We start from the raw sequence: 12,840 nt of genomic DNA on the forward strand, positions 1-12,840 counted from the left end.
AATCCTCAATGAGTGCAGAGTGTGGCATTTAGGGCACACCCTTTAGGTAGGCCAATTATGGAAGTGAAGCCAGTGGCAATGTTGGACCCTATCCTGTACCTTTGCATGCAATGGGTACAAGGGGAAGAAGAAATGATGAGACTGGCACCACATATGTGACAGAGTAGAAGAAGAAGGAAAAGAGTCTTTAGGGGTGCCATCCTGATGAGACATCGTTCTCAGGCTTCTGCTGCACATGGATTGGTCAGCTTTTGGAATAGGTGCATATAAAGACTAAAAGATACTTGAGGCCCCATGATCAAGATATTTCAGTGAAGTCTACTTCGAGTTCCTCAAAGGGGGTGCCACCAACACTTTGGACCCCTGGTGGGACACATAGCCCTTGCCTGAGATTATTGTGGGCACAGACTTCACACCATTCACATACTGTTCAGGAGATGCTAGAAAGCTGGAGGATGTAAAAGTACCAGCCCACAGTGGTTTCTAGGGTAGTGCAACCAAGGTGAATTCTTTGGTGACACACTGCTTGACAAAAGCTGGGGCTAGGATCCCAGGGACTGCAATTTGCCTGTCCTTGAACTTCCACTGTACACCGGGAAGGAGGCTTCCCTCTTCAATCTTAAACCAGGCTTCTTCTTGAGGCAAGTACTTGGGGTCCCATTCGGCTAAGGGACTGGGAAACAGGGAAGCAGTTAGAGCTGTAGGGATGGCCATTTCCTTGGCCACTGCCAGTTTGGCAACATGGTCTGTCCTGTGGTTGCCCTGGGCCATTATGGTATCTCCTTTTTGATGTCCTCTGCAGTGCATGACTGCTACTTCCTTGGGGGCCCACATAGCATCTAAGAGTTCTAGAATTTCCTTTTCATATTTTGTGTTTTTTTCCCCTGATTGATTAGACTCTTCTCTTTGTACAGGGCTCCATGTACATGGAGGGTGGCGAAGGCATGCTTAGAGTCAGTATATATGTTAGCACACCATCCTGCTGCCAGCTGAAGGGCGTGGGTAAGGCAATGAGCTCTGCCTTCTGCGCTGAGGTTCCCCTAGGCAGAAGTTTTGCCTCAATGGTGGAATGTAGGGTCAACACAACATATCCTGCAAGGTGATCTCCCCCCCTCACAAAGCCGCCACCATCAGTGTAATAGTCAATATCAGGGTCCCTGAGGGGCTGGTCTGTCAAGTCAGGTCAGCTGGAAAACACTTCATCCATGACTTCAATGCAATCATGGTCTGGCTGGCTGAGCCCAACAAGTAGCAAGGTGGCTGGGTTCAAGGTTCATACTACTTTTGGCAGACATGTGGATTCTCACACAGCATTTCTTGATATCTGACCATCCAGGCATTAGTTAGCCAATATTATCCCTTGTACTCCAGAGATGTTATTACTGAATGTTATTACTGTCAATTCTTGCCCCGTAGTCAGTTTGCCAGCCTCTGACACAAGGAAGGCCATGGCTGCAAGTACACACAAGCAGGGTGGCCAGCCCTGGGCAACAGAGTCAAGCTGTTTGGAGATATTAGCCACGAGATGGTGCCAAGATCCTAGCAGTTGAATTAAGACCCCTATTGCAACACCCATGCACTCATGTATGTACAGAAAGAAAGATTTGGTTTAGTCTGGGAGTCCTAGTCCAGGGGCATTAGTGAGTGCCCATTTGATTTCTTCAAAGGCCTTCTGTTGTGTAGATTCCCAGAGCAGGGCCACCTGTTCTCCACTCTTTGTGGCTTCTTAGAGAGATTTGGCCAGGATGGAGATATTAGGTATCTAGATTCTGCAGAAGCCAGCTGCTCCAAGGATTTGTGGACTTGTCATCAGGTGGTAGGGACAGAAATTGAGCAGACCATGTTTCCTTTCTGGGCTGAGGTGGTGTTGTCCCTGCAACAAGTAGAAGCCAAGGTATTTGACTCTTTCTTGGCAGATTTGAGCCTTCCTTTTAGAGACCTTATAACCAATTTCCCAGAGGAGATTGAGGAGTAGATGTGTTCCTTCCATGCATTCCTCATAGGTCTTTCCTGCTAAGAGGAGGTCATCTCCATACTGGAGTAATGTACAGCTGTGTTGGTTTTCCAGGAAGGCCTTTAAATCCAAGGCTAGAGCTGTCCCAAAGATGGCTGGGGAGTTTTTGAACCCCTGAGGCAGTTGCGTCCATGTCAACTGGCCCTTGTCTCTGCTTTTAGGACTTTCTCATTGGAAGGCAAACATCGGTTGACTCTGAGGAACCAGGCATATACAGAAGAAGGCATCCTTGAGGTCCAGACAGGTGCAATAAGCTGTCTCAGCAGGAATGAGGCCTAGAAGGGTATATGAGTTGGGGACAACAAGGTGCAGAGTGACAGTTGCTTGATTGACTGCTAGTATTCATTGGTCCCTGGCTTCTGAACAAACAGGAGAGGTGTATTCCAGGATAATTGGCAGGGACAAAGAATTCTATACTTCAGAAGTCTCTCTAAATGTTTTTAGATCCTCACTTGTACCTTACAGGGGATGAAATACTGTTTTTGGTGGGCTGGCTCAGCTCCTGGTTTTAATTCTACCACTACTGGAGGAATGTGTCTGGCCAGCCCTGGAGGGTTGTCTTCAGCCCACACTCTGCGCACTTTGAAGGGGAACTTGGGTCTTTGTTGGGACCGTTCTATGAAACTATAGAGGCACCACTCTTCTCCTTGGGGAACCATGAGCGACATGATCCATGCTTTTGGCCTCCCCAAGGTTATGGCTGCTCGGCCACGTGTGTCAAAATAATCTGAGCCTGGAGTTTTCCTAAAAGATCTCACCGCTTAAGTGCCACAGGGCAGTCGGGCAGATATAGAAATTCATGGACAACTTCCTGCACCGATGGGGATGCAGGAGGGGACAACAGACTCGTCCTCCAGTTGCTCCCATAATGGTAGCTTGTCTTTGAGAAAGGGGGCCCACAGGATGACTTACTACTGAGTGTTCAGCTCCAGTGTCAGCCATGAAGTCAATAGGTTGGCCTCCGACTATCTTTTGGCCATACGCTCCTGGGAGCCTAGCAGAATGGAGCCCATTCTAGCCTAATGCTTACAACAGAGGCTTCTTTTCTTTTAACTGGCCTTGTGGGGGTGCCAAGGCCCAGGCTAGGAGGACCCTATAATTCTCCTCTAGGCAGACTCTCAACCAAAGTAGTTGGGTGCGAACTATTGCCTCCCAAGAATCTATATAAGGGAATTGGTCTGGGTGGCCAGGTTGACCAGTAATTACTTGAGAGACCTTTGCAATGACTTCCTTATCAAGAGTTCCCTCTGCTGGCCACCCAGTACCAAAAGAGGGTCAGTTGATCTCACAAAAGGTGAGGAGTTTCTGTGGGGTGAGTTTACTTAATCTCCTGAATAACTCTTTTTAAAATTCTTATGCATACAACCTAAAGATTTCTGTTTACTCTATTATCCACCCATCCTTCCACCTGTGGTCGGTGACGCACACGTACAGAGATTTGCTTCGCCCATCTCCAGCTGCTCCTCTCATGGTGATCTTTCAAGCACCTCTTAGCAATTGGCCGGTATCAACCCCCAACTTGGATCACTGGAATAAATTCCTCACAGAGATCCAATGACAGCACCGTAAGCCCTATGAGGTTCACCACAGAACCGTAGATAGGGGCTCAACTCTCACTTCATGAAAAGGCCACATCTCAATCACATGCAATCACACACCAAATGCACTCCACCCTATGTACCTGAGAGCTCACTGTTTCTTCTAACAAATATAGAGTACTTGAGTGATCTTTGGAGTTGATCAGACTTCCCTTCTGTCCTATAGAGGACAGGCTGTTCCTGAGACCTAGGTTCTTACCAATTCAGTGGGGTGGTGCTCCTTGGCTGGTTCCCACGCCTCTCCAGGTTCTTTTTGCTCTCAGAGCCAACACCCCAGTCCACTGGAAGAGTCATCCTCCTCCACAGACAATAGGTCTGCTGGCATGCCAGGTGAAGTTTGCTTCTCCCAGCGTCCTGGGGGCCAGACCCCAAAGACAAGGGAGGCGAAAAATTGTCGTCTCTGCATCCCTGATGAGCCCCCAGAAATATTGCAGGATTCTTAAACAGGGAGACGGGACACCAAGGCTATAAGCAGGAAGCAGCATTTATTGATGCTGGCACCAGCTCGGCGGATTCTTATCCAAAGGCTGAGCCCTGATTATAACATAACAGCAATTTTATACAGTCTTCTCATTCCTACACAGCTACAGATATAAGGAAGAATGTTAATTGGTTGGCAAGCTCTGGAGGGAGGGCAGTCAGGAATGAACTCTTCGGAACAGGAAATGGCCAGGCAGGGTCAGGCTGCCACACCTCCACTTCTGTAACCTTTCAAGACCTGTCCCTAGGCAATGCCAACATGGGCACCCACCCCCAGAAAATGTTTTTAAAAATCCCACCACCATGACTCCATGTTAATATTTTTACATAGACACTCTAAACTCTTACTTGTGTCAATATTATATCAACTCCAGAAAGTCACCTTTTGAATTGCCCTTGAAGGAGAATGCTGGAAGAAGTAGGAAGACTCAGGCCTTGAAGTCAGATAACTGAATTCAATTTTGTCTTCATCTTGAACTAGGTGATGATCTTAAGCTTGTATCTACTTCTTCTAGTCAGATGCCTGGAGGCAGGGAAGTGGGAGTGGTCTCCCCAGGCACAAGCAATAAAGAAGATGAGCATTTTCTATAGAGAATTTGAAAACAATAATAAAACTCAGGCAATTAAACTATGCCATGGCATTAATTGTAAAGATGTATCACAGGTTTTAGAGATGTTAAAAGGTAAAAGCAATGTGAATCTAAAAATCCTTGGAGTGTGGTACTATTATTTCTGTTGTTAGAGGCTTCCAGATAAGTACAGTTATTCCCTTTTTATAGTAAGCATAGTGAGTCCATCACTTGCTTGAAGCAAATTACAGTGCCAGAATCAGAACCCAGTTTTTTATGACTGGAAAATCTCTGCTTTCTCTAGGTTTCCAGACTGACTTCTCAAGGATTCTGTCTGACACTGGGTGCTTAGGGCTTCTGATTTTTAATCTTTCATTTATATCCAGGAGTTCTTATCCTCAGCACTATTGGCATTTTGGGTCAGATAATTTCTTGTGGGAATGTCCTGGGCCCTGTAGGATGTTTAGCGGCATACCTAATCTCTACTCCACTAACTACCAATGGTAGCCTCCCAGTTGTGATAATCAAAATTTCAGACATTGTCCCCTGGAAGGAAGGGGCAAACTTACCCCTTGCTGAGAATCACTGGTTTATATCCAAACTACTAATTGTATAATTCTTGAGGGAGAAAATGGGATTTGAGGTAACTTTTCTCACTTTGACCAAAGGGAAGATCCATGTCCTCAGATTGTAGGCTCTACACCACCTGCATTATATGCACTTGAAGTGCCACCTAAATACAAATTCAAGGGCCTGTCCCAGAACTGCTGAGCCAAATTTCTGGCAAACATCTGCCCCTCAGTGGGCTTATATTGGAGAAGGGGTACTGGGGTAAGTGTATCAGGAAGGCTTCCTAGAGAAGAGGCCATGGGAGCCAAGATTGGAAGGGTAAATTGAATCAGCTAGCCAGAAAGGAAGGAAGGAAGGGTGTTCTTGGCCCTATAGGGAAGGCCCATGGGCTTTTTACTGAGTGTTCTTGAAATGACAGCACCTGCTCTTCCTCAAACCCTATCTCAAGACTGGCATCACTGCCTCTTAGGTTAATTTTTTTTTTCTATCAGAAAAATCAGTGTATGCTCACTTTGTAAAGCATTTAGAAATAGACTAGCAAAAAAGAAGAAAAAAATAAAATCACATGATGTCTGACCAGAGCTAGTCATTACTAACATTTCTCTGTCATTTTATATATGGGTACAAAATTTTAACAAAAACAGACCTAGTGTACATGTTGTTTTAAGTCCTGCCTTTTTTTTTTTTCCACTTAAAAATATATCTTTTGAAACTCTTGTCTTCTTGGGAGTGCAGAAAGACCATAAGAGGTTTGTTTCATGTTACAAAGGGGATAGGAAATTTTTTTGGATTCACTATAGGTCACGTGCCTAAATTTGTTAGATTTCAGCCTGCTGGTATTGAATGAAACATCCCAGTCAAGAGTTAGCATTTCTCCTTTATTAAATCTGCTCATCTTCTTGGTTTCTCAGTATTGGATAAAAAAGACATTATTCTTGAAGAACCCCTGCCAAGTCATAGTTGACTCAACTTTTGACTATCCCACTCACCCTGTCTGTGTGTGATTCTTTGGAGCTCTCTCTCTCTTAGCTGGCTCTTCTCTCTACACTCAGGTTTTTCCTTTCTGTGACCTTTCTATGTCACCCCTTACCCTGGCACTTCATTACTCTGCAACATGTCATGGCTGCTCAGTGCCTTCAGGAACCAAGTCTGACTTCTGAGTCCAACCTTAAAGGCATCCTATAATTTGTTCCCCAAGGCTCTTTTCTCATTGCTACTCCTACCTTCATACCTGGTCCCTGAAGACACAAGACTTTTCCTCATTGTAGGGCCTGCGTTTGGCCATACATAGGGGCTCTTAGTTTTATTTCTTTCTCCAAAATTTTTATCTATCCTTCAACATTGAATGCAATTTCACTTCTTTTCCTCATGTCTTTCTCATAGCTTCCATTATCTTCATTCATTCACTTACTTCCTCTGTTCATTATTTCACATTTGTTGCTGCCATGTGCATGCAAAGCTCCATACTGATAGAAGTGAAAGACGTGAGGAATCATCTCCATAGCTGAGGAAAGGAGCTCCGGGTGTGGTCCTGACTTTGCTAAAGCCAGCTCTCTGACCACAAAATAAGTTACTTCAGTGTCAGATTCCTCATCTATGAAATGGGGGAAATGGTAATGCCTTCCTTAAAGTGAAGTGTAATGATTAAATGGAACAACATAAATCAAGTAATTAATGGTCTTACTTAGAAGAAGCCATTGCCAGTTGAGGTTTGTGTTTCCTGGTATTTCGAAGCAGCAGACCCTTAGGCAACGAGCAACTCAAGGAGGTCAGGGGCCTTGCCTACCTTATCCATTGCTCCATCTCCAACACCAGGAAAGTGATTGTCACATAGTAGGTATTCAATAAGTATTTCTGGTTGATTGAGTCAATGATTCTTTTTTCCTTGCATTCTAGAGGAAGTGAGACGTTTGGTTTTAAATCAGAGAAGATTGTCTGAAAAGGGCATTCACGTCAAAGAGGAGTGGGATGAGGAGTATGCAGCAGGAAAACCAGAAAAAGCAGAAAAATACTTAAAGTCTTTGGACGGTGAGTGGAGATGGCCTTTGTGGATAAACTGAGTGCAAACTATGGCAGAGAAAGTGATTGATTGGTAATACTGGTCTAGTGTGTGTGCACTGATTTCCTTCATGTGTATCAGCTGCTTTTGCTGGTTCTGGTTCACCCTGCCAAAGCAAGCACTGCTCCCTTTGCACAACTTACTTTTTATTGTTGATTATTTTTCTTTGTTTAATTTTTATCAATTCTGTGGCTTACAAAAAAAATACTTTTCTAACCATAGAACTTATATATGTGTTTTTTTTTAGAAAATTCTGTGAATGTAGAATTTAAAATAAGCAGAGAAATAATCTATAATTCCACCATCAGGAACAAGCATTATATTATTTTGGTTATCATATTATGGCAAATTCCTTTTTTATTTTATCTAAGTTTTTTTTTTTTTACATAGATGAAGTTATCCTGGTTATATAATTCTGTATTCTGATATTAATATGTCATTACATGCACTTTCCTATTTCCTTCAAAACTTTCCATAAACTTCATTTGTGGTAACTAAATAATACTTCATTTGCTGGTAATGTTGTAATTTGCTTAATCATTCCCTATAGGTGGGAATTTAGGAATCTGGGAGTGTTTTCAGTATTTTCTAATGTAAACTATTCTGAAGTGGACGACTGACTAAATAATAGGCTTTTCTTCTTTTATTTTTTTTTTCTTTCTGGGGTATTATATAAAGAACTGGAGGCCTCCTCTTGCCTTCATTTGTCAAAATAATCATAGTTAGTCTATATACTCACTCATTTACTTATTTATTATTAACAAAGCTTTTTACTGAATGCTCACACATACCAGGCCTTCTGCTGGAGCTGGTATTACAAAATGTGTAAAGGGCTCTCATTTCTTAGTGAACTAGTATAAAACAAGAAGTTTGAAGACATTTGCTAATAAATAATTTCATGTTCTTACCCAGCAGAGCCTGAAACTCTTTCCAAGAATACTGAGGAATGTGAAAAGCTACTCAGAACAGAAGATCTTGCCACAGTTGGGTAAGGATGAACACATGTTATTTTGGAGAGTGGAAGTACAGCCCCTTATTCCTAGCCTACAGACCCCCACCATGAGTCAGTGTAGATTTTTAGTAACTTCAGTTATGTTGGAGCTCATGCAATTCAAGAGAAATTAAAGGAACAGAGAAAGGCATGCTTGTGTTTATGAGTACCTGTGATATACATTAGCTACAGTACTGTCATGCATTACTTTATCTTATTTAATCCCGATAATGATCACTCTGTGAGGCGGTGTTACTATCTCCATTTTCTATATAAGGTGACTGAGTGGTTAAATGGTTTTCACAAAGTTCTAAAACAAGAATTCTTGGGAATCTTGGGGGTGTTGGTGAAGCCCGGATGCCAACCCACACCTTCAGATTACTGAGTTCACAGCCCTTCCTGCTCTTGGAGCCTCGTGGAGCCAAAGAAGGATCTGGAGAAGGAGTTTCCTTGGATCAGGACCAGGAGTAGAATGGAGGCCCAGCTGGTAGATTGGAGGAATGGGAGGGGGAAAACCAAGAGAAAGTGTCATTAAAAAAGATCTTGATTAAAAAAATTGTTTTTTCCTTGAATTTATAGATTAATTTTGAAAGAATTGACATTTTTACATTGTGAAGTTCTCCCATCCTTGATCATGGTGTATCTTTTCACCTATTTCAGCAACTCCTTTATTATATTATTAGTAGAGTTCATTTTTTATTCCTATATATGTTGTGGATAATGCCTATAAATGAATTCCTGAATATTTTATACTTTCAGTTGCTTTTATTAAAAATATATTATTTTTCATATTTTCTAGTTGGTTAGGAATTGGTAGTACAAGTGTTGTCTGCAGACCAATAATATTGGCCTTACTGGGGAGCTTGTTAGAAATGTGGAATCTCAGGCCTACCCCAGGCTTACTGAACCACAATCTGCATTTTATTTAACAACATTCTCAGATGATGCATATGCATGTGAAATTTGAGAAGCATTGGTTTAGAAGAATTCAATGTTATTATTATTTTTTAATCTGCTCACATTTAGTCCAATAAATAGATTCCTAGATCTATCTGGTCCCTTATTTTTCACCTTTATTTATTTTTCTCTTTGTGAATTTTCTAGATGGAACGTTTCAAGAATACCAACTATTTCTTTGGGTGGGGCAACCATGATGGAGATGAAGGAATTAATTGAGAGACCATCGTTTAGCAGCTTAACAAACATATTAGAAAAGCAAAAATTTCAAAGTAAGGATGAGATTTTGGAATTTTATAATATACCTGGGCTTGGAAGAATTATGAAATATTTCAAATTCCAAATACTTGAATGAGATTCTGTGATATCTGACCAAATATTACTCAAAATAAAAGAATACTACATATACTTTCAACTTATCCATTCTATCTCACCTCATCCATCCATCTCCAACATCCATCCATCCATCCATCCATCCATCCATTCATTCAGTCCCATTTCATCCCATTCACTTACCCACATTATCCCATTCATCTACCCCCTCTATCATATCCTTTCTCACTTTTCCAATATTTTTGTGCTCCTGATCCATAGTGTTGTGAATATGGGAAACATAGAAATCTCTAATATCTAGCAGAGACTTTCAAACAAATAATTAAAATTCTATGTGATAAATGCTATGGTAGGAGTAGGTATGTGGTATGTTGGGAAAGCACAAAAGAGTTGGAGATATCAACTCTCCTTGGAAGATAAGAAACTATTTGCTTCATATGGTGTAATGAGGGAAATAGCATCCCAGATTGCAGGAAATGATCATACAAAAGCATGTTATCTTAGTGATAGACTGCCAAGAGGCAAAGATCCTCAGAAGCCAGTAAATCTACTTACTCATTCTTGGCCTATATCTCCTCATCAGCTTTTCAGCAAGTAGTTGGGTTTCTAGTATGAAGGGGACAATTCTAGATCTAGTATACTTGTTGCCTCCTAGGATGGCCATTTCTTGTTCATTCAACTATAACTACTACAAGTCATTTCCTTAACTCTCATTCAGTTAATCTGCTTTTCCTGGTTCTAGTTCAACACTTAAGCTGCAGAGAGAAGTGACTGAGTCAGGCTCTCTAGTAGATATTGGAAACATAGCTGAATAAAATTCATTCCTATTTTTAAGGTCCTAAAGGATTAGTCCACACTTTCATATCTGAATACCTCTCAGCTCCTTCTGAATTTTCTCTTTTCCAGATTAGACGGCCTCACTCTTTTTTTATGTTTCTTGAGCATTTTAATGAGGTTTTCAAACCATTTTTTAAATTTTGAAATGATAGATGAGTACACAGAAAAATATAACAACAGTGTACCCACAATTTAGATGTTATTATTTTGCTATATTTTCTTCATTTCTTTCTTGTTCTTTTTTCTTTTTTAGGAAATAAAGTTTCAGTCCCCTTTGCATCTTGTGTTTTAAAATCTGTACCTTATACTGAGGTAGATAATTGGTGTGGTCCTTCCTATTGGTAGAGTGCCCCATTAGATGGATGTACCATCCTTCATCCATGTAGTCCCCCACTGAGGAACATTTGAGTTGTCTTCAATTCTCTGCTGCCACCAGCACTGCAATAGCTATCATCTTTGAGCAGGTGTTTATGTGCACATGCAGAAGAGTCTAGGGCATTGGCCAGCAAGGTCACCAGATGTAGGAAATGCACATTTACTCCTTATCTCATTCACTTACTAGAGATGCTGTCAGTTTACTCTCTAGAATGTACCTATTTTTTGCCCTCCTGACAGCAGTCCTAAGAATTCCTGTTTCTCCACATCACCCATGCTTGGCACAGTCAAGGGCTTAATTCATGATTCCCAGTGTGGTCGAAAGATTCTCATATGCTTATTTGGTCACACTCATGTGATTTGCCTATTCTTATTTCTTTGCTTATTTTTCCTTTGTGTTTCAATTTTTTCTTGTTGATTCATAAGCTTTATTTTTTATATCTTCTGGATAATTATGCATTGTCAGTTACATGCGTTATAAACAACACAGACTGAGATCTGTAACTTATCCTTTTACTCTATATATGTTATCTTCTTTCGTACACCAATTATTTAACTATTCCTTTCTAGTTTGTACTTTTGGTAACGTTTAAGAAATTCTTCCTCATCCAGATATCAATATAGTCTCTTATGTATTCTTCCAATCATTTTGAGTTTTTGTTTTCACTTCTAGACTGCAGTTCTTTTTACATATACCATTAGGTGCCTGATAATTTCATTTGCCTCCAAATGGATAGTCAGTATAATTAATTGATTACTCCATTCTTTCAAATTGATTTGAAACACCACATGTGGATCTAGTTCTGGGCTTTCTAGTCCATTTAATTGGCTTTTATATAATGGAACCAATAGCTCATGGTTTTAACTATCATAGACTTATGACTCTTATCATCTCCTTTTTACTTTTGATCAAAGCTTGGCACTAAGCCTAACATTTTCTGAACCCCTACTCTTCTCAACACCCTAGAGGCAGGTGCTATTGCCCCATTTGACACATGAGGTAATTGAGGCTCAGAATGGTGAAGGCACTGTCCCGGGGTTATACTGCAGGAGAGGTAGAGCTGGTTCTGGAACTCTGATGGTTAACTCCAAAGCCCAAACCTCAACCCTATTTTGTGGTGAAGATCAGACTTCAAGGAATATTTAGATATGCTGTGGTGCTGCTGTCATCATAACAACCTTAGCCCCCTTCTGACCCATGCTCTCGTGTAGTAGCAGGTGGGGAACCAGGACACCCCTCCATTTCTCCCTGCATATAACTGGTAATTGATCAGCTATCCACATTTAGACACCTCTTCTGATTGCTGATAAGAGGCAGCAGCACAAAGAACATTCTGCCTTCAAGGAGCTTCCAGAACTTTCTCAAATCTCTGCAGCATATGCATTCACATATTACAGCTTGGATATGAGCTCCTCTTAATACTTATTTCATTCTTTTGATCCCATAGTTAAACAGAAAGAATCAGAGGGAAAGAAGAAAAGCCAGAAGAAAAGGAAGAAATCCCGAGCAGAAGAGGACACTGACCCCAAGCTGGCAGGCCACTGGAAGCAGGGCTCCTTTTCCATCCAGCTAGCAGTAATGCCACTACTTGCAGGTAGCTACACCTATTCCCAACAGTTTCTCATTGTCTTGTCAAATTTAGCTAAAAGTTCATAAACAGGATGCTCATCATGACCAGACTCCTGCTCTATGCCACCAAATTTCACATTTGCCAAGTAGGGGTGTCTCTATTACAGAGAGGAGAAAAGGGAAGCATGGAGAGTTAAATGTATTGTCTAAGATCACATAGCAAGTACGTGTGATGCCAAGATTTGAACCCAGGTCTTATTACCAAGCCTAAGGAAACTTATGAGAATAAAAAATGTCACAATTTTGTTTGCCAAAAGAAGATGCTGCTTTTTAATAAACTTGTTTCTATAGATTTTTACAAAAACATCTAATAAAGGAAATTAGGAAAAGGAACCGGTATTTATGTCCCATCATTTACTTCTCATAACAAACATTGATCCTCCCAATAAACTTGTAGCAATAGTGTGAGGGGTGATTATCATTGCCA

The 12,840-nt window shown here is 41.2% G+C and overlaps 1 protein-coding gene across 1 annotated transcript in view; it reads left to right on the top strand.

Annotated features, from left to right (window-relative positions):
- The window catches only part of KIAA1257 (KIAA1257 ortholog), a 69,344-nt gene that overhangs the window by 13,122 nt on the left and 43,382 nt on the right, over positions 1–12,840 (top strand). Inside the window, exons 5-8 of the mRNA XM_023526462.1 lie at positions 7,128–7,259; positions 8,203–8,278; positions 9,386–9,510; positions 12,232–12,378. Of these exons, the coding sequence (XP_023382230.1) occupies positions 7,128–7,259; positions 8,203–8,278; positions 9,386–9,510; positions 12,232–12,378 (480 nt within the window). The remainder of the gene's footprint in view (positions 1–7,127; positions 7,260–8,202; positions 8,279–9,385; positions 9,511–12,231; positions 12,379–12,840) is intronic.

Source organism: Pteropus vampyrus, unplaced genomic scaffold (genome assembly GCF_000151845.1).
Source record: "Pteropus vampyrus isolate Shadow unplaced genomic scaffold, Pvam_2.0 Scaffold927, whole genome shotgun sequence".
Classification (NCBI taxonomy): domain Eukaryota; kingdom Metazoa; phylum Chordata; class Mammalia; order Chiroptera; family Pteropodidae; genus Pteropus; species Pteropus vampyrus.